The following is a 27,268-nucleotide window of genomic DNA, read 5'->3' on the forward strand; positions in this document are numbered from 1 at the left end:
ACTGTGAAATTGTTAAAATAAATAAAAAAGTGACTTTTCAGTTCATTCACACAAAGGAACTTGCGACATACTCTGTGTTCTTTCGTTCTTGCTTTTCTGAAGATGTCCAAGTAACACCATGAGATCTTCAATAATCCGAAAATACTGGGAACCTGAAGAGCTGCAGGCATGGATTGTCACCGCTACAAGTAACTGCTGTATATCACACACAAGTAACCTGTAGTCGTTTGAGATGCTGCTGCAAAGGAAGTTAAATCATTCACTTGAATTCCATTAGTTTTATAAGAACAACACACATATTCAGTGCCAACTAACCTGTATCTACCCTAATCCCATTATTTGCTTGGCGATTCCTGACCTTCCCATCCAATACTTAATTTATATATCTAACTAAGAACCATAAGCTTTCTAGGAAATGTCCATCGAAAGATGTTCATCCTGTACAATGACCAGCACATTCTAAACAAATGTTTATAACAGCATGCAAAGCTTAAAAAGTTGAATACAGGAAACCCTATAGCAGGGGTCAGCAAACTTTTTCAACAGGAGGCCAGTCAACTGTCCCTCAGACTTTGTGGGGGGCCAGACTATATTCTGGAAAAAAGAATATGAAAAAATTCCTATGCCCCACAAATAACCCAGAGATGCATTTTAAATAATAGGACACATTTTGCTCATGTAAAAACACACTGATTCCCGGACCGTCCGCAGGCTGGATTTAGAAGGCGATTGGGCCGGATCCGGCCCCTGGGCCTTAGTTTGCCTACCCATGCCCTATAAGAAGGACCCGTTATGCTAAGATAATAAGCACTCTCTTTGGCAACAGAATTTATTAGACCCATTACTAATTTAAGAATGGAAATGTGCTCTCCTGTCACTTGCTTACTGCTGCTTGGGACTAGACTGCCTGCTACTTGAACAAAAACTAGAGCAATCTATACAGTGTAGGAATTCTAAAATAGTAGGGACTAATCCATCACTTACTTGGCTTCTAACCCGTTGAGAGCTGCCAAAGTATTGCACAGAGCATATAGCAAGCCATTATCTAGCAGCATGTCTGCCATTTTAGAACAGGAGTTTATGATTTGCATCAGGAAACAGAGGGAGTTATGCAGCAGGATGCTATCGTAGAGGGAGTTCTCTATAAGCCCCAGAACAGGTATCACACACCACTTTTGAAAAAGTCCAGCACCTTTCACATCTTCTAAATCAAAGCTGTTAAAGGGAGGAAAAGGCAATCTGTAATGCAGCTTTAAATATGATACAAAAATAACAATCAACCCACATCTTATTGACCTTCCTGTGTTAGGCTATTAGAAGCAAGATGGAACTTGGATTTACAAATTTGTATGCAGTTAATTCAGTCATAACAAGGTATGTGGATGAAATCAAACCTCTGGCACTGAATAGCATCATGATGTGACACACAGCACTATCCTAAGTACTTAATTTGCTATCCTAACAAGTCCTGGGATTTAATAAGAGATAACAAATTCAATTCAGCTTCTGTATTACAGGACAGAGAAAAATCACATTAGTAGAAAAACTAAAAATCTTACTGGCTATGATAAACCCTACTGGCTGTGATAAATCATTCTGCTGCTGGCACCATCATGAACACAAAGGCAGGAAAATCTTTGCTATGAATAAAATAACTTGGCCACAAACAGAGACTTTGATACACTGCAGGGATTAGCAGTGAAACAATTAGATCAGGGGTGAAAAACCTGCTCTCCTTTCCTTTCCTTTCCTTTTCAACACCAGTAGACTCTCACTAGTAGAATTAAACCCTTGGGGTCCCTTCCACCTCTACAATTCTGTGATTCTCCTGGAGCCTGCCTACACACACACACACACGTCTTGCCCAGGGTATCTTTAAAACTGGGAGAAACCCTAGAGAAGATTCTGCATGTAAAGGGGGAGGAGAGGAAATTAAAGAGCTGTTTCACCAATGGAACACTATTAGCGCTGCTTTGGATACAACCAAATGAGCCTAACCTGGCCAAATACAACACACAGTACAAAAGAAGGAGTGTATATTTCACAAAACAAAATAAGGATTGATGAAATGGTTTTCTTTGAGGTGTGCTAATGGAACTGGAGTTCTTATGAACTGTTTATAGCATAAATTGATTTATTCTGAGTGGGCCTTTGCAGGGACATGAAGGCACTTGGCAAGCAATTTATATTTGCCTACAGCATACTGTCCAATTTTTAGCTCAGCTAAAAATAAGTGAATCTATAGAGGATAAAAAAGTATTAGTTACTCTTCATCAAGACCGACTGATCGACCAAACAGCATTTCCATGAAGCATTCCATAAGTTCTTGAGTGCCTTGGTGAAGATATAACTGGTTAGCTAACAAAGAGAAACCACGATTCTTCAGGAACTTCTCCTTTTGTTCCCTGGTTGCTCTGCTGAAATACGTGTCCAAAAGCTGAGGGAACAAAAGAATGATTTTAAGTTATTCATTATGAAATTCTTTTTCTAAAACTATTTAAGGTAGCAATCATGCCATTGCTTGTGGCAGTGAATTCCATATACATATTTAATATAATTATACTTAATTATATATTGTACTTTATATATTGCACTCTTGCCTGGGAATTCTGGTGGTTTCCCATTCAGAGAATAGAAGATATATATATAACAATGCTCAGGGCCGGATTTAGGTTTGATGAGGCCCTAAGCTACTGAAGGTAATGGGGCCCTTTATATGTCCAGCTGTCCTTTGTCAACAACAAATTGTCACTGTTTTTCGTGTTGAATATATGGTAATTTATGGACCTAATAGGTATCTAAAGCCATTTGCACAAAACAAATAGGAGCTTACACAACACAAAACACTGTTGCTGTATGTAGGTTTTATTTGTTTTTTATCTTATATTTTGGAAATGTACTTCCAGTGGTTTTTTTTTTACTTTAAATTTTTTGGGGGGCCCCAAGAGAGTGGGGGTCTAACCTATAGCTTGTTTAGCTTATGCGTAAATCTGGCACAGACAATGCTGCATGATCGTGTGCTTCTAGGCCATTCACTGGCATTCATTCATTTTATAAACTAGTTCTTTATACCATATTCTAAACCTACAGCTAGTCAACTTCATTGGGTGTCCCCTATTTTTAGTATTATGGTAGCGGGAGTGAGAGAAGATGTTCAGGAAAGGTCCTTAGTTACATCTTTGGTTGTGACCCATGAGATTGCTTAAGCAGTTTAATCAGGCTGCAAATGTGTATATTATACTTTTACACAAACACAAACAAACAAGCAAACAAGCAAACAAACACACACGTATTTTTCCTACTTTAATAACTCCTTGTTGTATGAGAGGAGACGGATGGTTCACAAGAACTATGAGAACATCTGGCTGAATAAGCTTGTCCATCACATCTTGAAGCATGACATCTGGCAAGATCAAAAGTACTCTCCTCAAGAGCTGATAAAAACCACAGCATACGAGTACGAGACAGTCTTCTGTTGATCTGATCGGAAGAAGAGAGCTTATTACTAAGATGCCCTTTGTATTTATTGTTGCACAGTAGCAGAAGATTGCAGCCATTGCCAGAATGAGTGGGGGCTGGAATGTAACAAGAAGAATGGTAATCCGCTTGCTTCTGCCTCAACTGCACCATGTCTTACACCCAGTAGAAGAGAATGAATCTCTTTAATAGAAAGTTATCTTAATAGCTCCACTCTTTATATAAAACTCTACAGCATGAGTCCTATCCAAAAGGAAAGTTCCAATATGTAATTCATGAACACAATCACATGGAGAATTGTGTCTTGTGAAGGGGCACAAGTTACCAGACAAACTGTGGTTGCTGAAAACACCACTGCAGTAGAATAAAATAATCCAGATCGCATGCATGCATACATATAAATAAATAGTATTTTTCTCTGTGTGAATGCATATTAAGTGGCTTATTGTGTCCCCAAGGTCCTGCAAAATAGGTCTATTTCACACATATATAAAACAGGCCATTCTTATACGTCCCCTGCTGCAATTCTGTGATCCCAAAAGGCTTTTGGGACCTTATCAAACTTGTCCTTTTAAAAAAAAAGAGGCCATAGCAATTTCTACACTTTGTCCATGCCTACTTGCCATGAACACAAGGGTTGTACAGCCCTCAGTTCCAAAAAGGTTAGCCACTCTTGTTCTAAGGCAGTTGTGGGGAACAGTTTGGCTCTCCAGCTGCTGCTGAACTACAACTCCCATCAGCCCCAGCAAGCATGGTCAATGGCCAGGGATAATGGGAGCTGTAGTTCAGCAACATCTGGAGGACTTGAGGTTGCCCACCTCTGTTCTGAGGGATTATTCACCTAATATTTTGGGGGTACTTTTGTCCACAAAAGTTCAGTTCTTGCCAAGTGAAAACTGCATTAACGTGAGAATTATAAACTTTCACATCCACGTACCTATCAGCAGTGCTTTCGGATTTCAGAGGAGCATGTTTGCTAGTTGAGGAAAAGGCGAGATGTTCCCAGTCTTCCGAAGCTACACTCTTATCAGCCAGGCTTGGCCAACGAGCAATGGTGGATCCACTATGAGCTGAAAAGGCTAATCCCAAACCTGCAAAGTTGCCATGACTTTTCTGAAAGGTAGACAACCCTTTCAGATTGTCAGGACGCCTCAGGGACAATGCGGGTGCAGCGCCATCTTCACTAGATTTCATTCCTGTGTTTGCTTCTTGGTTCTCAGAAGGCTTGTCCAACATTTCCACCTCTTCCTTTGAAATATCAAACGTCTCAGCAGAAGTCAACTCTCCCACATTTACAACTGTTTTTGCAGATTCACAGCTACTGAGTAAATGCGCCTCCTGCATCATTTTAAAGACCTCCAAGCTCTTTACAAAATTATTTTTATGCAGTAGCTCATCTACGTCAGTCTTCTGAAGTATATTCAAGTTCTCAACACTGCTGCCCATGTTCCCACAGAACCCTTTTCGGTGCATTTGTGGAGAGGAAGTGAGAGATGTTGGTAGGCTTTTACACCGCCGGTCAGGTGCCTGAGGAACTGCTGTCTGTAGTTCACTGATTTCAGAAGAATCATTTCCTGAGAAAACAAATATGGCAAGTGCTATTCTCAATTTTTTTTTTTTACATCAGTCCGTAACAAAAATATTACAGTGGAACCTTGGTTCTCCAACTTAATCTGTTCCGGGAGTCCATTCAACTCCCAAAACGGTTTGAGAACCAAGGTGCGGCTTCCAATTGGCTGCAGAAAGTTCCTACAGCCAATCAGAAGCCGCGGAAGCCCTGCTGGGCATTCGGCTTCCAAAAAAGGTTTCAGGGTCAATGGCTACTAGCCGCTGGAGGTAGCAAAGCTTCCGAACACCGTGAGAACAGGATGCTGGACTAGATGGGCCACTGGCTTGGTCCACCAGGTTCTTCTTATGTTCTTAAGGTCCACAAAGTGCTTCTGGAGAAAACCTAATACTGTTCTTCGCCCATTATTTAAGTTCACTCACACTCATTCATCTTTACTGCCTTCCTTGTCAACCAACTCCTCTCTTAACGCTACTCTAGGGAAGAAATTTCACCAGCACTTTCCCACCTAATTTAACTGAAATTAACATGCCCACTGAAGAAAAGTGGCCTGCCTTGTTAGTAGTAGTTACATGTTCTGCCTGTTCTGGTGTTCGGAAACTTTGCTACCTCCAGCTGCTAGTTTGTAAATTAAACATTATTTTTGTATAATATAAGCAGTATGCCACTGTGTTGAAGGTTGGCAATGTACTATTAAGGGGCGCGGGTGGCGCTGTGGGTTAAACCACAGAGCCTAGGACTTGCCAATCAGAAGGTTGGCGGTTCAAATCCCCATGACAGGGTGAGCTCCCGTTGCTCAGTCCCAGCTCCTGCCAACCTAGCAGTTCGAAAGCACGTCAAAGTCTAAGTAGATAAATAGGTACCGCTCCGGCGGGGAGGTAAACGGTGTTTCCGTGCGCTGCTCTGGTTTGCCAGAAGCAGCTTAGTCATGCTGGCCACATGACCTGGAAGCTGTATGCCAGCTCCCTCAGCCAATAAAGCGAGATGAGCGCCGCAACCCCAGTTTACCTAATGTATTTTACCTAATGTACTATTACTTGCTGCTGATAAACTGAAGGTGGAAACTTATTTGGCATCTTATAAATATATTTTCACATTGCTATGTATTTGCATCAATGCCAAAGGGACTAAAAGAAAGTGCTTAAGTTTTCCTTGCCACTGTTTCTCCAGTCCAAAAACACATTTTTCACTAGCATGGTCTGAAACACAAGTAATCGGGGATTTTGAACTTTGGGTGGGACATCTACACTGGGGGTGAGAGACCACAGCTCTGTTCCAAACATTTTTTGTTAACATATATCATGTCCCTAAAGCAGAGGTTCTAAAGCATAATAAGTCAGGACCTTTATATAGAAAGGACTATATTTCATAACAGTTACCTACCACAAGCTGCTGGAGAACATCTATTTCTTGAAAAAGTTTCCTGCTGCATTATAATTAATGTCAGCTAAATATAGGCTGTTAATTGGTTTCGCACACAAAGTGTTCATACAGCATTTTATATCATGCCTCCAAAGTAAAACGGATGTCACACATGTCTTCTGAGTCATGCTTCAGTACACAAGGCAAGCAGCACCAGGACTAGTTGGAAATACTTCAGAAGTCCTAAATACAGAATGTTCCCGGACTACACTGGTCTTGGGCATAGAATATCTGTGTAATTTGACATTTCTGTGGCTGTTTATGGTGTGAAGGCTGCCATAAACAGATTTGCCGAGCCCACTTCCCACCAGACGTCAGCAGAGCTGAAACAAAGATGGCAGTGAAGCAAGCGGAATCGGCCCTGAGTCTTGATTGATCAGCAACACAAGATTGTTCTAGGTAGATTAAGTGTAGGTTGCTGTATACAGAGACCGCTGTGGGTCCCCAGAGCAGATCTGCTTGCATCCTCTCAGCAGACCAAAACCAAAACTCTCAGTTGCTCACATAATGCCATGCGCATGTGCATGATTCCACTTTCTTATCTTGCAGCTGTGTAAACAATCCAGCATCACAGCCAGAGCTTCGCATTACATACAGAAACTCACAGAGACAGCTTTCTGAAAACGAATGACCAATACCCCCAAACAATTTCCGCATCGAAGAGAGAAATGGAAGTGGAAGATCTTATCCCAATATCTTCCAAATTGGACATGCACACTCACTACACTTTTGGAAATGCACACGCTTCGTTCATCGCCATGGGTGGTATGCAACTAAGTTTTACTGAGAGTAGATCTACTGAAATTAATGGCCCTAATTTTTGTTGATTAATTTCAGTGGGTCCACTCTAAGTAAAATGTAGCTGAATATCACCCCTTGCTTTCAATTTAGTCTATTTTTTACAAGTGTTAAATATCAGACACCCTTATATTAATGTTAGAAGTTCCTACATCTCTGTTAGGAAAACATTCTTTAAGAAACAGATAAAAAGTTCCTGGAAGCTTTAAAGAGGGTTCCGGAATTTTCTTTAGTGTGTAGGAGTGGCACTCTAGGCTTATATAACAATAATAATAATTTATTATTTATACCCCGCCCATCTGGCTGGGTTTCCCCAGCCACTCTGGGTGGCTTCCAACAAAACACTAAAATACAATAACCTATTAAACATTAAAAGCTTCCCTAAACAGGGCTGCCTTTAGATGTCTTCTTAAAGTTCGGTAGTTATTTTTCTCTTTGACATCTGGTGGGAGGGCGTTCCACAGGGTGGGTGCCACTACCGAAAAGGCCCTCTGCCTGGTTCCCTGTAACTTGGCTTCTTGCAGCGAGGGAACCGCCAGAAGGCCCTCGGTGCTGGACCTCAGTGTCCAGGCAGAACGATGGATTGATTGGTGTCAGCTGGATGTGCAAATAAAGATAGGAAGTTGTAGGCTGCAATTTCCACACGAGGAAAGCGCACACACACACACACACACACACACACACACTGTCAGCACGCACGCTGACAACTAGGTTGGAAGTAAGACAATGTGTGCTGCTGATATGGTGAGTTTTGCTGTGTCAGGATTGCTAATTACTGGACTGAGATTACACCGTGTTGGAGAGATAAAGGAATGTAAATAGCTTGTATGTAATAGTAACAGAAATGCTTGTGCAACCAGTCAAGCAATAAAGAAGCTCTTGACTGTGAATTTGAGTATGACTCCTGTTCTTGTCCTCTGCCTCTGGGGAAAACTCTGCTACAAACAGTAAGAAGTGGTTTTACAGAGGTGCTACCACATAAGCAGTAAAGTGCAGCGGAAGTGTGTGGGCGGTAACCTCTAATAATCTCCTGTAGGCTATCCCCATGTCCATCAGGCACCAAACATTAGCAAGAGCTTTGCCACCAATTCTGCCAAGGCTGGATTCACATACCATTAGGCAGGTCAGCTGCACCACTAGAAAGTTTGCCATGTGCACCCTGCTCCAGTTTTCTCTCCTAAGGAAGTCAGGAACAGTGTATCTACTTCACCATCACAGCTGCCTACACCAGCCTGAATCAGTCCCTTTAAGCTTCTATGCTGCAGTACAGTATTTCACTGTAACTTGGGAAACTCATGTCTTGTGGCAATTACTTACTTTCTTGACAAACAGCTGAAAATCCAGTTGGACTTGTAATTGCCAGTGCTGGACTGTCAATAGATTTTCCACCACTGCTGGAATTCCTCAAATACATAATGGATTGGACCTTCTCTTGGAAAATGTTGCCATCTAGAAAAAGCAAACAAGGGAATTTAACATCTCAGAAGATTTCATTCCTTGTACAGAATTTAAGTGGAGACATTGAACTATGCTAGGTCTTGACCAGTAATGTGATTCATCGGAGCCGCTCTGAACGAACATATTAGAGGGTGTTGACAAAGATGCAGTGTAATCCTGTGTGTATTTATTCATAAGTACATCTTACCAATGGGACACGGGTGGCGCTGTAGGTTAAACCACAGAGCCTAGGGCTTGCCGATCAGAAGGTCGGTGGTTCGAATCCCCGCAACAGGGTGAGCTCCTGTTACTCGGTCCCTGCTCCTGCCCACCTAGCAGTTCAAAACCATGTTTAAGTGCAAGTAGATAAATAGGTACCGCTCCGGCGGGAAGGTAAATGGCATTTCTGTGTGCTGCTCTGGTTCGCCTGAAGGGGCTTAGTCATGGTGGCCACATGACCCGGAAGCTGTACGCCGGCTCCCTCGGCCAATAAAGCGAGATGAGTGCCACAACCCCAGAGTCATCCACGACTGGACCTAATGGTCAGGGGTCCCTTTACCTTTACCTTACATCTTACCAAGCTCAATGACACTCTCTACAAACCTACAAAATTGACTCTTCAGTGTCTGTACATGCAACAGAGACCAAGATGACACGAACATTTATAAGCAAGATACTGATAAAGTACAACCTTGTTTGTGAAACAGCTAGTATCCAAGGTTCCAATGCACAGAGCAACTTTGAATAAGTCACTTTTTAAGGCCTCAAATCCTTTATCTCTAAAATCAGAAGATTTATTTTCTAGGTACAGTGGTACCTCAGAAGTCGAACAGAATCCATTCTGGAAGTCCATTCGACTTCCAAAACGTTCAGAAACCAAGGTGCGGCCAAGGAAGCTCCTGCAGCCAATTGGAAGCCACGTTGGATGTTCGGGTTCCAAAGAATGTTCGTAAACTGGAACACTCACTTCCAGGTTTGCAGTGTTCGGGAGCCAAAATGTTCAACTCACAAGGTGTTCGGGATCCAAGGTACAACTGTATTAGCTTTTTACAAATATGTCATATATGCTGAACATCAAGCTCTGAATTCAATACAATAGGGCTGAGAGACTAAAAATCTGCTACCATAAACCAATCAGAATACAAGTATGAATATAATCTGGGGGAAAAAATCAAGAGTAGAAGCTATAAAACTAAGGGGAAGGGATTAAAAAAAGGTAAACTGCTATGTTTCTGTAGTATTAATATAGTTAGTTTCTTATTTTCTGATTCAGGTCAAAACAATACTTTACCTATGTGCAGGGAAAAGTAGAAGTCTCTGGGATTGTGGCATACATATGTATTAGTAGGAGGGTGAACTGCTAAGAGAAAATTGAAGATCAGTGCCAGCAATTCCAGATCTGGGGGAGAACCAAGTACTTCTTCAATTATTTTCACAAATGATGTGCAAACTTCTGTAGGCATAGATGTGAAGTTTTCTTCTTCCTGCTCCTAAGAGAGAGACAAAGAGAGAAACAAATAGAGTCCTACAAAATCACAATTTCCTTCTGTGTACTGTTCAAGGATATATATCTGATGAAACTGTATTCCTTCTTTTTACCAGTACTCACACTTCTAGGATACATGCATGTATAGCAGAGGGCATGTTACAGTATTATGTACAGCTGCTATTTATAACCTTTTCCAAGAAATGGTCAGAAAACTCCCTGCTGGCAATGGTTTATATATCTCTTTCAAAACAGGAGACTGAATCAGATCCATTGGCCCCTTCAAAATCTAAATTTTTTAGAAGTATCTGTAAGGTAATTACTCTGGGATGCCTATTCTCAACACTTAAGGTTTAGGATCAATTGACAATGTTACAAGCATGGTCCTGCAAACACTGGTATTATAGCTTGCAGCACTAAGGTCCACCCTAACTTGTGCGCGTGTGTGATCCAATGGAAACTTGCTATCAAGCAATTTTGAAACCTAATGTAATGCGTATCTACTATCTCAGATATAGCTATCATCTGCATTAACTGGCATCTGTGGCGAATATTCCAATGAGGCATGAGGGACCTACAGACCAGGAAAGTTAGAAGCGCATACTTTTTGTGGTGCAAGGTCATCTCAAGTCCTGTTCAGATATACTTTCAAGGAGCAACATGAGTAGAAAAAGGCTGTGGAGCTATGTACCTGTACCCCCCCTCCCCCAATCATCACATAGCTCTGCTGGCTTCCACATGTTATAGTGTAACTTCTACAGCAGGGGAGCCTTTTCTAATTATGAAGGTTCCCCATTTGATTAAGCACTCTGGAGTACTGGGGTTCTAAGTAGCACAGGGAGACTCCACTGGTAGAAAGGGCTATCTGTTACAAATGTTACACCAGAACACCAGCAAAAGCTGCCTGATATCAGGAGTGGAGTTGTAACAGTTAAATAGGGCTTATGGCATTTGCAGATCTAACTAAAAGTCACATCATAAATCAGTTAGCGGCATCAGTGGAAGTTGGGAAAGCCGGACGGCTTTCACTATTCAACAGTTTCTGTTCAAAATCATCACTATCTGTAATATATTTATTAATAGGGCTGGAGAAAGAGGGGGAGTGTGAGTCAGATGCTGTGAAGCATCATGTACGTGTTCACTCTTACAGACAAGCATCTGAAACATTCAGAACAAAGGTTGTGGTGCCTTACCTGCAGAACCTGGCATGTCAGCAGGAAGTGATGCACAACTTGAGCTTTGAGGAGCTGCTTAATGTTAAACGTCTGCTGCCAATGATCATCATGGATAAGGACTTCCAGAGCTGATAAGAGTGTTTCCCAAACACCTGGCTGCAAAAAGAGAAGTAGTCTTAGGCACACAAAAAATCAAAATGAAGTTAAAAGCAAGTTGCCATCAAAAGTGTATTGGCAATGCTGGTAGAATAAAAAAACTGTAGCCAGCAAGGCAACCCAAAACTACAGAAATCTAGATTGTTAGTGAGATGTCAATGAAAAACATCCTGTGTGCTTAGCATAACAGCGGTCACAAATGCATGCAGGACTTACATTTTACATCTAGACAGCAGCAAAATATTTGTTAGGCTTCCCTCTAAAGTACTATTAGCACCAGTCCAACATTTGAACCTGAATTCAGACCTGAAAATGACTGCGAATCAGAAGTTTGCATATGCTCCTGCTGAGGCTGTTTTTTGTGGTCAAACTTGTCTAATAACCATTAAGAATTATGAAGATTGTTCAGGAGGATGGGGCTTTTCTGCACTTTTAACTATTTCCTAAACACAGGTACAGGTGACAACTGCATCTTCTGCCTCCTGCCCCGGTTCTCTTCACAAAGCAGGGAGGATATATTGCAGAATGTTTACCTCTTCCAACGTGCTCTTAAAATCCTTGGCTATAGATATATTGATACTGGTATAGCAATGAAAGCATTTACACAACGAATACAGATTTGTTTTAACACCACTGGAGAAATTTCACCAAGGAAAAGGTTTGCGAGGGGAACCATGAAAAGAATAGGTAACTGACCTGCCTATACAGGCATCAATTCACAGCAGGGCACCTTTGAGCACTATGGCGCCTCCCAGGCCCCACAACCCCTCCACATTTTTTTCTTAAAATTGAGAGGACCCTGCAGTTTAGCTGGAACTGTATTTTGGGGTGCTTGGAGGTGCCCACTTTGGAGGAGGGTTCTGAGCACTGCCATTTTTTTCTTCTGTAAAATGGGTATTTTGTGGTGCTCCTGAGTTTCAATTCAAATATACCCTTGGGTCCTTAAAAGGTTGAGATCCCCTACGTGAATTAAAAAGCAAATCCTTTCTATATAAGTGCACATTCAGAAGACAGGCCAACTGCTTGTTCTGGACAGGGCTGCACACCCTCTAAAGGAGAAAATGCATAGCTTGGGGGTATTCTTGGATATATCTTGGTCATTAGAGGTCCAAGGGACCTTGGAAACCACGTCACATTTTCTAGAGGGAATAAAGAGATATTAAATTCTGGTAACAACCATATTTTAACTTTGATTTAGTTGTGGAGCAGCCATGTTCTGATCTGTGCAAATCACCTGGGCTTTAGACCATATCTTCCAATCAAGTAGCAGCTCTTCCAACAGCTTGACATCTTGAATCACGGCTCTAGACTCTACATCTAGTATGAACTGCCCATTTTCATTCAGATGAATCATCTTCTCACTGCAGCATCCTGCAAGGAGAGTCTTGCAAAGGGATAACAAAGAGATTCAGTTTTGTGAAGTTATGAACCAGAAGTGAATGTGAAAAGTAGACTAACGATTTTGCCAAGATCAGTCAATGCAAAGATAAGGTTTCAGCAGAGCACCTTACCTGCAAAATATGAAATCCAACAATACATTTGGGCTTTATCAACACCTGATGAATCATGGAATAACCATTGCAGTTTTCTAACTCATGTATTCTCTGCTGATTGTGTTTGGTTAAGGCAAGGATAACTTTCAGAGCTAAAGCTTGGGTTTCTTCACAGTCGCTGATTTCCACAACCTAAAAAGAAGCCAATATGCCTTAATAATAAGTAATAAAGCATGACTGACAGAGTGTTACTTCAGTGTTACTTGTCCTGCCCCACATGGATTATCTTGTTACAGGTATCATGGAGGAGCTATTTCATCTGCAAGCTCTTGCTCTCTACTGGTGGCACATTTTAGGCCTTTATTGCAGGGGTTGATTTGTAAAGGGAGACTAGACCATGTGCAATCCTATCACCAAACAAGGCACTGGACAGAATAACAACTAAGTAATGCCTATTACTTAAGGGACACAGGTGGCGCTGTGGTCTAAACCACAGAGCCTAGGGCTTGCCGATCCGAAGGTTGGCGGTTCAAATCCCCGCGACGGGGTGAGCGCCCGTTGCCCGGTCCCTGCTCCTGCCAACCTAGCAGTTCGAAAGCACGTCAAAGTGCAAGTAGATAAATAGGTACCGCTCCAGCAGGAAGGTAAACGGCGTTTCCGTGCGCTGCTCTGGTTCGCCAGAAGCGGCTTAGTCATGCTGGCCACATGACCCAGAAACTGTACGCCGGCTCCCTCGGCCAGTAAAGCAAGATGAGCACTGCATCCCCAGAGTCAGCCACGACTGCACCTAACAGTCAGGGGTCCCTTTACCTTTACCTTTAATGCCTATTTAGGCCACCCTTGTAGTGTGTTTCAAGTGCTTCAAAAGTGCCTCAAGCAAATTGGGAAATGGCCATGCTGGAACTACTCTTCCTCTCCCATGCATTCCCCTGGACTTCACTGTGGTCCACTGGAGGTCACCCATTATTAATTAAAGCGATTTTAATCCACTACTCCTGAATCTATGAATAGCATAGTCTCTGAAGGGCAAAATCCAAACCCGGGGGTGGGGGGGATAACGTAAGGGTGGGGCCTCTGCCACATCCACAGCCTTGCCATGCACACAGACAAATTGCTTCACCATCCTGGAGTTGGCATGGCAAAAGGGCGGGGGGGCGGGACCCTGCTATTTTTCCAGTCAATTCCGTTTTAGTCATGTTGCTTTTCTTCCTAATTAAAAGACTTCCAACCTACACATCCAAACCAAAACAAATTTTGAAACACTTTGCAAGATGTGGTAGGTTAGGATTTCATTATGGGCAGTATTGGGCAATCAGCAAATGAGTAAGATCTTAGGTTTTAATTATTTAATTAATGCTGAAAGAATTGCTGGGCCTTTGGGGGGTGGGGCAATCACTGCACGTAAACTGCAGCTTCCCCACCCATACCTGATGTGTCACATACACTGCTGTAGATGAAACGTAGCAGGGTATACACACAAAAAAGGTGCAATGTCCCTGATTGTAGTTCTGCTTACAGCTTATAGCAGAAAAATAACATTTTTTACTGACAGCATTTTCCTTATACCTTCATTAACAACAATGCTCCTTCTTAGTAGCCCTATGAGGTGCCTGTTTGGGAGCAGCCTAGGTTTCATGCACCAGTTCACTTTATTTGCTTCTCCACATACTAGCAATCAAAAGACCTGAAAGTCTGCCATGACAAATGCACTAAGAGGGAAAGCAATTTTTCAGCATCTTACCCTGGCAAAAAGGAAGACAAAGGACCCAGTTCCACCAATCTCGTGCAGTATGCCCTGAAGACCTTTGTATTCTGCCGGCTGTAGCATTTTCAGGTAATAAGGATCTGGCAAATTGCTTTGTACTTCTTTTGAGCTGAAAGGTCTTTGGGAAGGAATGGTTTTCGCTTGACCTTTAAGCCTGATTACTGGCTCATAGATTGTATAGTGGCCAGGGCAGCAAGTGGTGTAAACAGTAGCAAGGCTTTCCTGAAATACAAGATAACATTAAAAGAGCTTGCAGCTTATACCCAAATCACCACTTTTCTTCTGAGCTTCCACTGTCATAGTCAGCACAGCAGTTCATCCCTACGCATTTAATGAAATGATAGTAGCCTTTCAGAAATGTAACTATGAGTTGGGATACATGGAAAACAAAGTTAAGTTATAGGATAGAAAGGAGACAACCTACAGGAGATAAGTTAAGAATAAATAAAGGTTTCTCAGGGAGACAAAATGAATCTGAATAAGTTGAGGAGTGTGTTTGAGATATTTGTACCATAGTTAGACTCACATCTCCCTGCATTTCATTTTGCCATACCCCCTCCTTTCCACCTATTCCATTTGTGGTCTTTGGAATTTGTTTTTGGGTGGGGTTTTTTGCAACAGCAGCCTTAACAGAACTAATGTGGCAGCAAAGACTGCCATACACGTTGTACTTTGGATCAGGATGTGGCCTGAGATGGCCTGGGCACAAATGCTATCCCCAATAAAATGCGGTCACAGAAAGTGTGGTTAAAACCAAATGCAAGTCAAGTGACCCAGGGCACACCACAGATACACCAGGGCTTGGGAGCCTCTGGTAGCCAAATGTTGCTGCACTATAACTCCCATCTGCCCAAGCAAGAATGGTCATGGATGATTGGAATTGTGGTTCAGCAACATCTGGAGGGGTCTCTGGTTCCCCACACAGGCCTGAGACAATAAGATTTTGGGTAGGAGAGAAACACTCTTGGTATTTGATACCTGCCCTGAATACTTGAGACAAATTAGGCTATGCTTCTAAAATAAATGTCACCACTGAGCATTGTGGCTTACAATTTCTCATTCGTTTTTCATGCTGTAATGGGAAAAAGAGAGAGAGAGATTTAGTACTGTACTAGGATTACAAACTTACAGTTAAAGGTCCAGTGTCCACTTCTCTCTTTGTCATTAGGAGCTCTTTGATTTGTTCACATTGCAGAATTTCTTTATCTATGTATTTGGTATAATCACTTATTGTTTTGCCGTATTTGCAAGGCATTACAGAAGTAAAGTCTGGTCCACATGAATAAAGATAAAATGCTTCTTCTGGCCCAATTTTTGCACCTACAAAAACAAAAGCATGTGTTTCAATATATGCTGCCTCATGTACAATAAATAATACTTCTATTGTAGCTCACCAATATCTTAGTTCACAAGTGATAGACAGGTCCCCATAGGTTTGGTTTTCATATTACACTGCACATGTGGATGACATGCCTGCATCTGCATTCAAAGAAGCAACGCAAGATGTGAAGCCACAGGAAATCCCATGGCATGCAATGTGCAAATATGTATCTTCAAGGATCACTGGATTTGTAGCGGCCAAAATTCATGAGCCGCCGGCTAATATACTTTATTACTTCTATGGAACAAGACCTGAAGGTCTGGTATCCGTCACAAGGCAAGAACAAGCCAAACAACACAGTCTAAGTTGCACACTGCTTCAACGATGGTGCTAAAGTTAAAAACAGATATATTCCAGTTTATAGCCCCAAGAATCTTTCAAAGTGGCTTAATAAAAAGCCTTCCATAATATCAGGAACTGAAACAATGTGGTTTCCATGTGGCACCACAATGACTCAGACAGTGCTCATGGCCTCACACGCGATCTTCCCCCAGCAACACTCTTTGAGTCACCTTTTGGCAGCCACCTTCCAGAAAGCAGCAGTGTTATTTATTTTAGTAGGAAGACTTATATCCTGCCTTTCTGTATCTAAAGAGACATTCAAGGCAGCTCTTAGTTAAAAAAAAAAAGAATGTTTAAAGGAGCAAAACATATGAAAAAAGGAAACAAAAGGAGACCAGGATTGCAGCTAAAGAGTCACAGAAATACAGAATTCTAGTCGCTGGAAACTACAGGAAGGAGAGTGTTTGTTGTGCCTGCAGGTTTCCTACAGGCCTCAGGCTGGCAACTATGAGACCAGGATGCTGGATTAGATGGGCCATTGGGCCTGATCTAGCAGGCTCTTCTTTTGTTTTAATTGTCTTTTTTTAGGTATAAGAACTATGGCACGGCACTAATAAAGTTTTAAAAACCTCTTTCATATCTGGTACCAGTTTAGTACAAGATAACCAGCAACACGTAAGGGCAAAAACAAACTTACCATTGAAGAGCAGCAGATTTCCCAGGTCCCATCTTCCAGCCAACTGTAAATACTCATCTTGGGATGATGTATAATGGCCAGTCATACAGAAGGTCTTGTTGCTGTCAGAAGATAAGCTTGTTTTCCTCGGGAGGGTATAATCTAAACTAATTTCGGGTTTTCTAAGAAAAAGAAGAAAGCTTTAGTATATCCTGAACAATTTCAATTGGATAGTGAGAGTAATTAAAGGGCTTATAATAGGTAATTTCACTTCTGTGATAATTAAATTGAAAGCTGTGTAAAATAAAATTGAAGCCATCTCCTACAATTGGCTCCACACCCCTACAGGGTGCTTCAGATACCCTGACAGTGCTTCAAATATACCTGCTGCACCTATCATTCCTAGATCACCAGATGGCTGATAGCACAGAGGGCGCTCACCTGGGCCCACAGCCTCAACCTCCACAGTAACCATTCCTGCTGCTACCCTACCCTGGTTCAAGCAACCAATTAATATAAAGCTTCCTCACACCAGGCCCAGCAAATACTGAGGATGTTCTTTGGTAGACCAACAGGAACATCTCTCACTGAAGCAGACCGAAGAACCACACAAAAGCAAATGGGCATAAATGTATCAGTCATGTGTCTGATATATTAAGAATAAAGACTATAATGGTCTTCAAATAATATATAAATCCACTCAACTGTGAGACTAGAGAGATGCAAGATCTTTAGGGCAGGTGCTTTAAGAAGGTTATTTAACATCCTCTTCTTCCCCATGCAACTCTACTGGTAAAGCCATGTCAACAGTCAAGCCTGTTCCCTGCTGCAGCTGCAAGCAAGCAAGAAGGGAACCTGTATTCTGACTTCACCATTTCCTTCCCACTTGCCCTAGAACAGATTCTCACTGCCAGTTCTACACTGCCACCTCCACCTTCCAGGTCTGCCTGCCACTAGCTCTTTCATATAGCATTAGCCGAGTACGAATCTTAGTGTGTTTTTACACCGCCTTGTTTATATGAAAGGGCCGCTTATAAATATTTAATAAAATTAATAAAAAACAATCACAACAATTTCACTGGCATTTATGGCTGCAAGTGGAACTTTAATTAGGATGGCACATCGTACAAAGAGCTCATTTAAGGATACTGAAGGATTCCAGCAGCAACAGTTTAACAGAAACAGATGGGTAAGCAACTACTCCATTATTTTGGCTGTGAGCATTTCTTTGTCCTCCTCCTCCATATTTCATCACGTTCCAATTTAGAGAGAAGGCAAATGCCTCTAGAGCTTCTTTAATGATAATAGTTCTATCGTTTACCACATTGGGGAATTACCTCTGACCAGAAATCCATAAAGACAGTGTTCCATGGATGTTTTTCTTGCTTTCTGGCTGTTGCAGGTATGTCAGTGCCATATGCTGCCACGTGCCTACAAGGAATGTGTTCTCAGGTGTTTCCACTTGTGCTAATAGCCCAGCTTTCATTTCATCGTTTGGGTCCATACACATACTATGAAAATATGAGAATATGCCAGTCTGTCATCCTTTTAAATTGCGGTATGTTTTTAAAAATTATGCATAAAATACTACTCTGGAACACTATGTCTGTTGGGTTTCCAATACATACAGACTTTGCCATGTTTCTCATTGCTTTTATAGACTGAACCAAGAGATGTCAGTTTGTTAGTGACAAAAGTACTATCTGCCGCTCATTTTCTAGGTTTCTGCCTACAACTAACTGGTGCATTTCCCCCTTTTTTCTGTAATAGTTCTTTGAAGCCTGGATCCTCTCCTTCTCCACTATACCTCCCCCTTAGTTATTACTGTTTAAACAACAGTGCTCCAGTTCATGGCTATCTCCTCATCATTACACTGTGACAGGAGAATCGGAAATGACCTAAATGTTCTCCTGGTTTGTTTTTCACTTCAAGAACAAGAACTGTAGGCACAACCTCCCCACCTGCATTATTATGGATGCTTGAAACTGTTCGCAGCTATTGTTTTATCCCTCTGCTGCAGTGTAATTTTTCAGTCAGTTTCTTGTCTATCCTGCTTTTTTTTATAAACACAAGAAAATATTCAAAGCAACTCAGAGCACTTTTTTCTGTTTCATTCCTCTTTATCAGGATACTACATGGCCCAACTGTGCCTTCAGTAATAAGGTAAATTAATCCTTTTTTTCCTAATGTTCACTTTTGTAAGTCTTGAAAATCTTATTTATCACACTGTACAGATTTCTTCTCCAACTAGGCTCCGGGAAATACAATTGCCAGCATGGTATTACCAATTAAAACTGATCTAAAACGGACGATGGGTAAAAATCATCTGACCCATTTTATGCATCTCTTTCCCTGAGCTCCAAGCAGCAACAAGACTGACTGCAGTTAGTTAAAAATAAATAAGAATCATTACTAAGAATTCTATGATCTCCTGATAATGTAGCACAGGCAACGCACCATTTATGCAGTTCAATATGTACACAACTGTGCACACATGAATCACGCTGAACCCCAAAACATCACAAAAGGGGTGGAATGGGGTGTTTGCAGGCTTCTTCAATGGGGATTCAAATATACATTATTTGATTGATGAATGTGGTAACTCAGAACATAACGCCCGTGTAAATGGGTGGTTGCCTGTAATGTGCTTAAAATTCCCTGAACGGGACCCTACATTAAACCTACTAGAACAGAAGAAGAAATAATGCATTTGTCAGTGTGTACAAACAAGTTTACAGTACCGAAATGTGAAACTTCCAGTGTTCACATTCGCCCACACTTGGATCATCAATGCTTTGGACCCCAGTGAAAATATATGAAGGCAACCATCTTCAAGAAGTTTGTCTCCTAAATTGAGGTGATCAATTCCAGCTTTGCTTTCTTCTAGAAAAACGGTTAAATCAGATACATAGTTAAAACAATGGATGCTGACAAGCGCAACTGCTTTGCATTCTATAAAGTATAAAAATGTAGCTAGCATTCCATAAGATGGTTGAAACTAGAGTCCTAGCTGGATTTGAAATATAAGGTAAACCGCAGGCATGCCCAAATTTCCTGTCCATTTTGTTTCCCTTTTGCATTTCTTAGAGTGAGGAAAAACCACTGATAAATTTATAGCTAGCTAAGAATGGTGAATTGCTTGCAGTTTTTCATATGCAAAACACCCTTGAGCTTTTCTCGCAAATTGTATGTCATTAACACTATTAATGCAGGAGACAATTGAGAATGGAAAAACAGAAGCATCCCAGCCAAGGTAGATTTGCATGCATATTAGAAACCCATTTAGAAAGCGGGGAGAGGGAAGCAGATTTAAGCCTCAAGCCTCTGGTGAAAATGACTAAAGAGCCTGCTGATCTGTGGTACTAAGACATGGAAATATGTTAAAACCTTCAACTTAAACTAGGATCTGGAAAGTATCAAGCAAATAATACAGTTGTAAGCAAATGGCTTATTGTGTGACTTATGATTCACGCATGCTAAGAAAACTTCAAGAGCCAACTATTTATAGCAGGGGTAAGCAAACCCTCAGGATCCCTTCCAAGCCTCCAATTCTATGATTCTATGAAATTCCAAACTCCTATGTTTCAGTGGAATAAAAAAATATGCATGGTATGTTGGCTTTTGCAATAATTCTCTTTACTGGAATTGTCATATTCTTGTACTCCATTGATTCTTGCTTTGTGAAAAAGTGTTTTTTTTTATCTTGTTATATTTAAAAATAAATAAATAAAAGTATTTTTTAAAAATACACAATACTGTGATTTGGAGCTCCTTGCAGAAGAGCAATGTGTAATGTTTATCTATAGCTGGAATCTTTCATCTGAATGTGTGGCACTATATGCAGCTAGAAGAATGACCTGATTTTTATAATATATATATATATTATAAAATATATATATATATATATATATATTCAAAAGTCTTTACAGATTCCGTTTCATTGTATTACAGAATATGACTTACCCATATCATCAAAACTGCTGTCGTGTGAAATCAGTGATTTGCTCCTCCTTTTCATTCTTTTTGCTTTCTCTAAGGATATGTCTACTTCATGAATGCGTTCTGTACAGAACCACAACGAGATGCTGAAACCTTCAGACATATGTGGCCAACAGTTTTGCCCAACCAGAGGCAAATGGATTGGAGCAACATGCCAAGAAGAAAGTAGATGGTGAGGCAAGCTCTCCCCCTCTGCTTCCTTCTTGGTCTGTGCAAACTTTGCTCGTCTTAGTAGTCCTATGGTTTTGCTGCCAAAACTGAGAGTTGGTTTTTGTGAAGGGCTACTTCCTGAATTTGGTATTTGATGCAAAGGAAATGAGATATGATGTAAGGGCCTCATCTCGGTATTTGTCTCCAAAATCTTCAGAATTCCTTTGAGCAACGTGCTCTAAAAGAAATGAAAATAAGACAGGAACTACGTAACTGTTCATTGCTATATATGCTAAACTGCAAGAATTAACAGATTGTTTCAACTAGCTCACTTTAAAGAAAGTGATGCAGCTCAAAAAGTTGTTTTGAGACAACGAAAATTCAGTTTCCTCAAAGGTGAATTGCTCCATCCCCTTGATTATTTTGGTTGCCCCTTTTCTGACCTTTTCCAACTCTACAATATCCTTTTTGAGGTCAGGTGATCAGAACTGTACAGAGTATTAAAAATGTGGTTGCATCCTGTATTTGTATAACCTCATTATGATATCAGCAGTTTTATTTTTAACTGCTTTCCTACTGTTCCCTAGCATGAAAATTGCCTTTTTACCACCCATTCACTCAGTCTGGAGAAGTTATTTTGGAGCTCTCTGCAATCTCTTTATTTTAACAGCCCTGAACAATATAGTGTCATCAGCGAACTTGGACACCTCACTGCTTACCCTCAACTCTAGGCTGTTTAAGAGCAAGTTAAAAAGCACAGTGCGCCCCATACCAATCCTTGGGAGACTCCATTTTCTACATCCCTCTATTCGGAGAACTACCGTATTTTTCGCTCCATAAGACGCACTTTTTTCCTCTTAAAATCTAAGGGTAAATGTCTGTGCGTCTTATGGAGCGAATGTGTGGTCCCTGCGGCTGGGGTGGGGGGAACCCGGGATTCCCTCGCCAGCCCCAACAAGCTCTGGGAGCAGCTGAAAGGCTGCACCTTTCCCCACCGTCAGCCCCACAAGCGTGACCTGCTCTTTGGGTCGAGCAGCTCTGGGGTAGCCCACGAAGCCTCCGCAGGGCAGCGGGGAGCCTTCATCCCGCTGCCCTGGGGAGGCTTCGCGCAGCTATCCATGGCTTTTGCGGGAGGTGGGAGAAGGGACAGAGCGAGGCTCTCTCACTTTCCCCACCTCCCCCCAAAGCCCCCAAGAGCCGCATATTTTTTTTCTTGAATTCCCCCCCCCCAAAAAAAAGTAGGTGCGCCTTATGGTCAGGTGCACTTTATGGAGTGAAAAATACGGTACTTCCTACTACTTAAGCAATTCCTGATCCACAAGAAGATCTCTTCTCTTATCCCATGACTGCTAAAGCCTAAGTCTTTGGTACGGTACCTGTCATAATAGTATGAAAACTTTCTTACTCAATGGAGATTAGTGCTAGAAGAAATTCAAATGAACCCAACCTACTCCTCACAGTCGGGATTATCCAGTATCAAAAGCATTCTGAACAGATGAGAATATAATTGCTTCTTGAAAATATCTAAACACCAATACCCTGCGCATACTGCTTATTCCTTTGCTGAGGTGCTTTTTAGATATCCCCAATTCTTAGGTTTACCTTCCTTTATTTAATTAATTCTACCTTTTCCTTATTCCATCCATATTTTTGAAAACTCTCAGTATATTCTGTAACTTAAGACATCCAATTCCTTCAGCCATACTTCAGAGGATTTGCCTTCTAAACTTTATTAGCAGCTTTCCTCAAAGTTCTCCCATTCATCATTACAAATGAAGCAAGAAGCACTGGAGAAAGAGGTCAATTTTCTCCTATTATTATTATTATCTGCCCATCTGGCTAGACTGCCCTAGCCACTCTGCATATGCATACATTCATTTTTAAAATTAGTCAAGTTCTCAGTAAACATATTAAGAGCCAAACAGTGACACCCAACTATGATGTCCCACTGGCCCAAGAGACACCCAGCTGAGCAAACAGGCCTTACCATTCTCCCCTCAGTCCCTCCCACCCCTTAAATTTTGATTGAAGATTAGGGTACCCTCTGGAGCATATTGGGGGGACATGGGGGGCTGTAAGGGAATTGGAGAAAGGGAAATTCCATCATGTCCACTGGCACGACACTGGATCTTGTTGAAAGCAACATACAGGGATACAAACGAAATACAGTAGTACCTCCGGTTATATAACCCTCTGACTACGTAAACTTCAGGATGCAAAAGCAGCAAACCTGGAAGCATTTGACCGAGTTTCGCTGCACGCGCATGCGCAGAAGCAGTCCTCAGGTTGCGAACACCTCAGGATCTGACCGGACCTCCAGAACGGATCCATCCACAACCGGAGGTACCACTGTATACACTTCAGAATAATTCAGTAAAAGTAACTTGTAGCTGACACACCTTGAAAATGTGCTGCTTCAACTTTACACAGTTGAAGGTCATCTGGTTGAAATTACACGAATTAAATCCATGGAAGCCAGAGAGCTTAAAAACTCTTTTCGCCCAGGTTTTTCCCAGTGCAGAAATAACTTTTAAGCTCTGACTTCCTTGTGGGTGGGGGTGGTAAGACCCCTTTAGCGTGCCAGCTCCAGAGGGTAAGATTGTTTGTGTGGCGGCAGCTACAAGGAATTAGAGTATATGTGTTGTTGTGTATATGTGCCACCCCCAGAAGGCAACCCCTGTGCAAGACACAAGTTACCTGTAATGACAATGTGTCTAGTTGCAGCAAGGATTGCCAACACGCTGCCCATGGGGGGCAGGGCCTTCAATTGTGGCTCTTAATAATTTTTTGGAATTGAGGGGGAGGGATCTAAGAGCAGGGCAGAGGGCTGCTGGACCCGGAAAGGCCCATCCCATAGCATTCTTATTTGTTTGGAAGGCTGTTGGAGAGAAGGAGAGATGTGGCAGGAATGGCTTCCCCTCTCGGCTACTGACCTATCCTGCTTGTTTGCTCGTTTGCTGCCTACCAGCCATGTGTAGCTGGCACTTGCTTCACCCACACTATCTGATTAGGGGGCTGACATACCACTTCACTCTGAAAATGCTAAATAAAATCAAAATATCTACTATATCAACATGGGCAGTGTACTTCAAAGTACTTCATTTCATTCTAAAAAATTTACCGTAGATGGCGTTTTTTCCAAAAAGATTCTTAAAAGAAGAGTCAGCTCTTCTGAACAGGTCTTTGAGCTCATCAGAGACACCAGGAGATCCACCAGCACCTGCTGACATGCTGAAAAGCAACAGCATCATTCATTTTAAAATGTTATCAAAACTACCAAAGTTATTAAAATAAGCAGCTAGAATCCAAGAAGTCACCCGGTCAACCCCTCTCCCCATCCTGATAGCAGTTCTTGCATTGCTGGGTAATATTTCTCTTAAAACACAGGAAAACATCAAGAGCAACCACTGATCCTGCACAGAATTGTCACCAGAAAAAGACTGAAAAATCTTGATATGCAGCTCTTACAGGCTGGTACATAAGCATTTCAACAACATAAAATAGTTTTGCTACTAACATTTCTATCCTATTGTATATGGGGAAAACCTCAAAGTGCCTTGTCCCCAGGAGCAGGGGGGTCTCTGAGGTAGATGATAGCCTGATTAATACTTATCTAGGTTAAACAATGCAACAGCACTACAGTGGTACCTCGGGTTAAGTACTTAATTCGTTCCGGAGGTCCGTTCTTAACCTGAAACTGTTCTTAACCTGAAGCACCACTTTAGCTAATGGGGCCTCCTGCCGCCGCGCCGCCGGAGAACGATTTCTGTTCTCATCCTGAAGCAAAGTTCTTAACCCGAGGTAATATTTATGGAGTCTGTAACCTGAAGCGTATGTAACCAGAAGCATATGTAATCCAAGGTAGCACTGTATATACTATCAGACCACCTCTCAAAGCAAACTAGAATCAAAACATTTGCACAGTGGAATTAAAGCAACAACAAAAATTCTTAGGAAGAAAAATAGAAACTTTCCAATGCTATGAAGAGCTGCTAAAATTCTAAGTCACATTATTTAGGTACATAACATGATACTTAACAATTGCCTGTGTGACTCAAGGCAGGCTGTCACCAAACTCGTCATATCACTGTTTAGTGGATACACACTATGAAGTCAAGATCCCAATGACGTAATATTCACTTACTCCATTATTCTTAGTTTCAATCTATGTCCTAAGAAGAAGACATTTCTGGCAGAAGACATTGTCAACCAAAAATCTTGAGACCCAAAACATAAATTGACTATGGGCTATTGCCCCACCGTGGCTATACTTCTTTCTTTAAACCGAGAAGCATTCAATCTTACAATTTTCTGGAATTCATTTGATACTCATTGGGGCCAGTATGAACGTAATGCTAAACTCATGGCTCAGTGAGACCTATAAATTTATAGTTAAGAGTACCTGCCCAAGTGAGCAGTACCCAAAAAGGTAAATATTGCTTTTATTTATAACTCACCATGAAAATCGGAATCTGTCTGTGTCAATATGTGGAGGAACCCTACCAAGAGACTCTTTACAGCTCCCTAGAAATAAAAAAAAAAATTATATACTGAACAATCATCTTGAATTAGCAAAATGCCCACCAAGTGATGGGGAAGTATGTCCTTAGAAAATGGGCTTCAGCTTAGTGGCTGGCTGAGTACTAGTCCCAACCTCCTTCTAAGCTGGCTTTGCCTGACCTTGTCCTGTCCCCTCAGACTTCCTCTCCCAGTTGATTACCTCAACTGCAGAGTTACCTCAGTGCTCTTACTCTTTGCCTTCACTTGAAGAGCATCCTAACGACATTAAGATGACTACTAAATAGAGAACAGATATATGGGAATGTGGCCTACTGATGCACAAGTGCTTAATGAACTACACAATGAACAGATCTTGTTTTTGTTTTCTTCAAGCCTTGGAGATTGTGTCTGCGTCCTTAAGTCCAGCACTCTTACAGCATTTCCAGAAAAGAGACATTCTGGTTGTTGCTCACCTCTGCTGTTGTTCTCGCCCACATTTATTCTAGACCCTATGCTTCTAGGCCAGGGGTGCCCCAACTTTTTTCAAAGAGGGCCAGATTTGATGAAGTGAACATACAATTTTACCCCAAAGTTGTTGAGCTTTTTAAAAAGGATTTTACCCCAGGGCATATACTGCCACAGGGGTCAGATTAAATCAACTGACGGGCCAGATTAGGCCTTTGGACTTTGGACATGCCTATTCTAGGCCAACTGAGAATGGTATTCTCTGCCTCTGCTAGTGTGAGGCAATCTTATTCATGCGCATGCAAATAGGTCTGAGCTGGGATGTGATTTGGTGAAACGATTCCTGCCATTGGAACACTGATGGCTCTCCTAAAACAGAGGAAAGCAATTGGGGGGGGGCAGGTAAGAAAATAAGCGATCACGTGTTTGAAAGGTTCCTTGAATTGTCTATGACCTTCCCATCTTTCTATCCCACCTACACTGGCCAAGTAATTAAGGGACAGATGAGCAGAGACTTGTGAATGTGTAGGACCCTGTTGCAGAACTTATTAAACATCACTACTGTATAGCACATGTGTATACTATATATGTGCAAGGTCATAGAATTGGCGTCACTTACCTGCTGCATAAGTAACATTGCATTTTTCCCCTTCAGCCTGATTGCTTTCAAGAAGCTCTGGAAAACATGTGTAAGGACATCTAGGCTTGGGTTGCTAGCAGAGAGTAAATGCAATTCCAACATACAGATTTCAGGATATATTAATTCCCCTTGAATGAGGTTTTCTGCTGTGTCACTAGCAAAACTGGAATAGCCGAAACATCCTTTATCTTTCTTAATGTCTGTTCCTAGAAAGGAAGGCACATGGTTATCTGCTGAAATTCAGCTACTCTGCCTTATCTACCTACCTATTTTGTGGAGCTTTGCTCCTACTGCCCAACTTTTAATTAACAAGGATCTGGTGTGGTTATCAGACAACCAGGATCTTTTTAAGCATACAATTATCATGCAGAAATGCACAAAGTAAACCATGCATGTTTA

At 41.6% G+C, this 27,268-nt stretch overlaps 1 protein-coding gene across 9 annotated transcripts in view; it reads right to left on the reverse strand.

Annotated features, from left to right (window-relative positions):
* Positions 1–27,268, reverse strand: part of LYST (lysosomal trafficking regulator) — a 77,188-nt gene that overhangs the window by 30,725 nt on the left and 19,195 nt on the right. For 7 of the 9 annotated variants that reach the window (XM_053382556.1, XM_053382552.1, XM_053382555.1 and 4 more), the window contains 19 exons: positions 26,849–27,075; positions 25,722–25,788; positions 24,386–24,495; positions 21,079–21,502; positions 19,857–19,998; positions 18,453–18,626; positions 17,137–17,297; positions 15,906–16,096; positions 14,753–14,998; positions 13,030–13,203; positions 12,753–12,902; positions 11,381–11,518; positions 9,993–10,191; positions 8,582–8,713; positions 4,415–5,051; positions 3,303–3,480; positions 2,268–2,437; positions 985–1,215; positions 72–238 (listed from right to left, as the gene is read on the reverse strand). In XM_053382556.1, the coding sequence (XP_053238531.1) occupies positions 72–238; positions 985–1,215; positions 2,268–2,437; positions 3,303–3,480; positions 4,415–5,051; positions 8,582–8,713; positions 9,993–10,191; positions 11,381–11,518; positions 12,753–12,902; positions 13,030–13,203; positions 14,753–14,998; positions 15,906–16,096; positions 17,137–17,297; positions 18,453–18,626; positions 19,857–19,998; positions 21,079–21,502; positions 24,386–24,495; positions 25,722–25,788; positions 26,849–27,075 (3,918 nt within the window). The remainder of the gene's footprint in view (positions 1–71; positions 239–984; positions 1,216–2,267; positions 2,438–3,302; positions 3,481–4,414; positions 5,052–8,581; positions 8,714–9,992; positions 10,192–11,380; positions 11,519–12,752; positions 12,903–13,029; positions 13,204–14,752; positions 14,999–15,905; positions 16,097–17,136; positions 17,298–18,452; positions 18,627–19,856; positions 19,999–21,078; positions 21,503–24,385; positions 24,496–25,721; positions 25,789–26,848; positions 27,076–27,268) is intronic. The other 2 variants (XM_053382553.1, XM_053382557.1) reach the window with 2 other exon arrangements.

The sequence above is a fragment of the Podarcis raffonei genome, chromosome 3 (assembly GCF_027172205.1).
Source record: "Podarcis raffonei isolate rPodRaf1 chromosome 3, rPodRaf1.pri, whole genome shotgun sequence".
In the NCBI taxonomy this organism is placed as follows: Eukaryota; Metazoa; Chordata; class Lepidosauria; order Squamata; family Lacertidae; genus Podarcis; species Podarcis raffonei.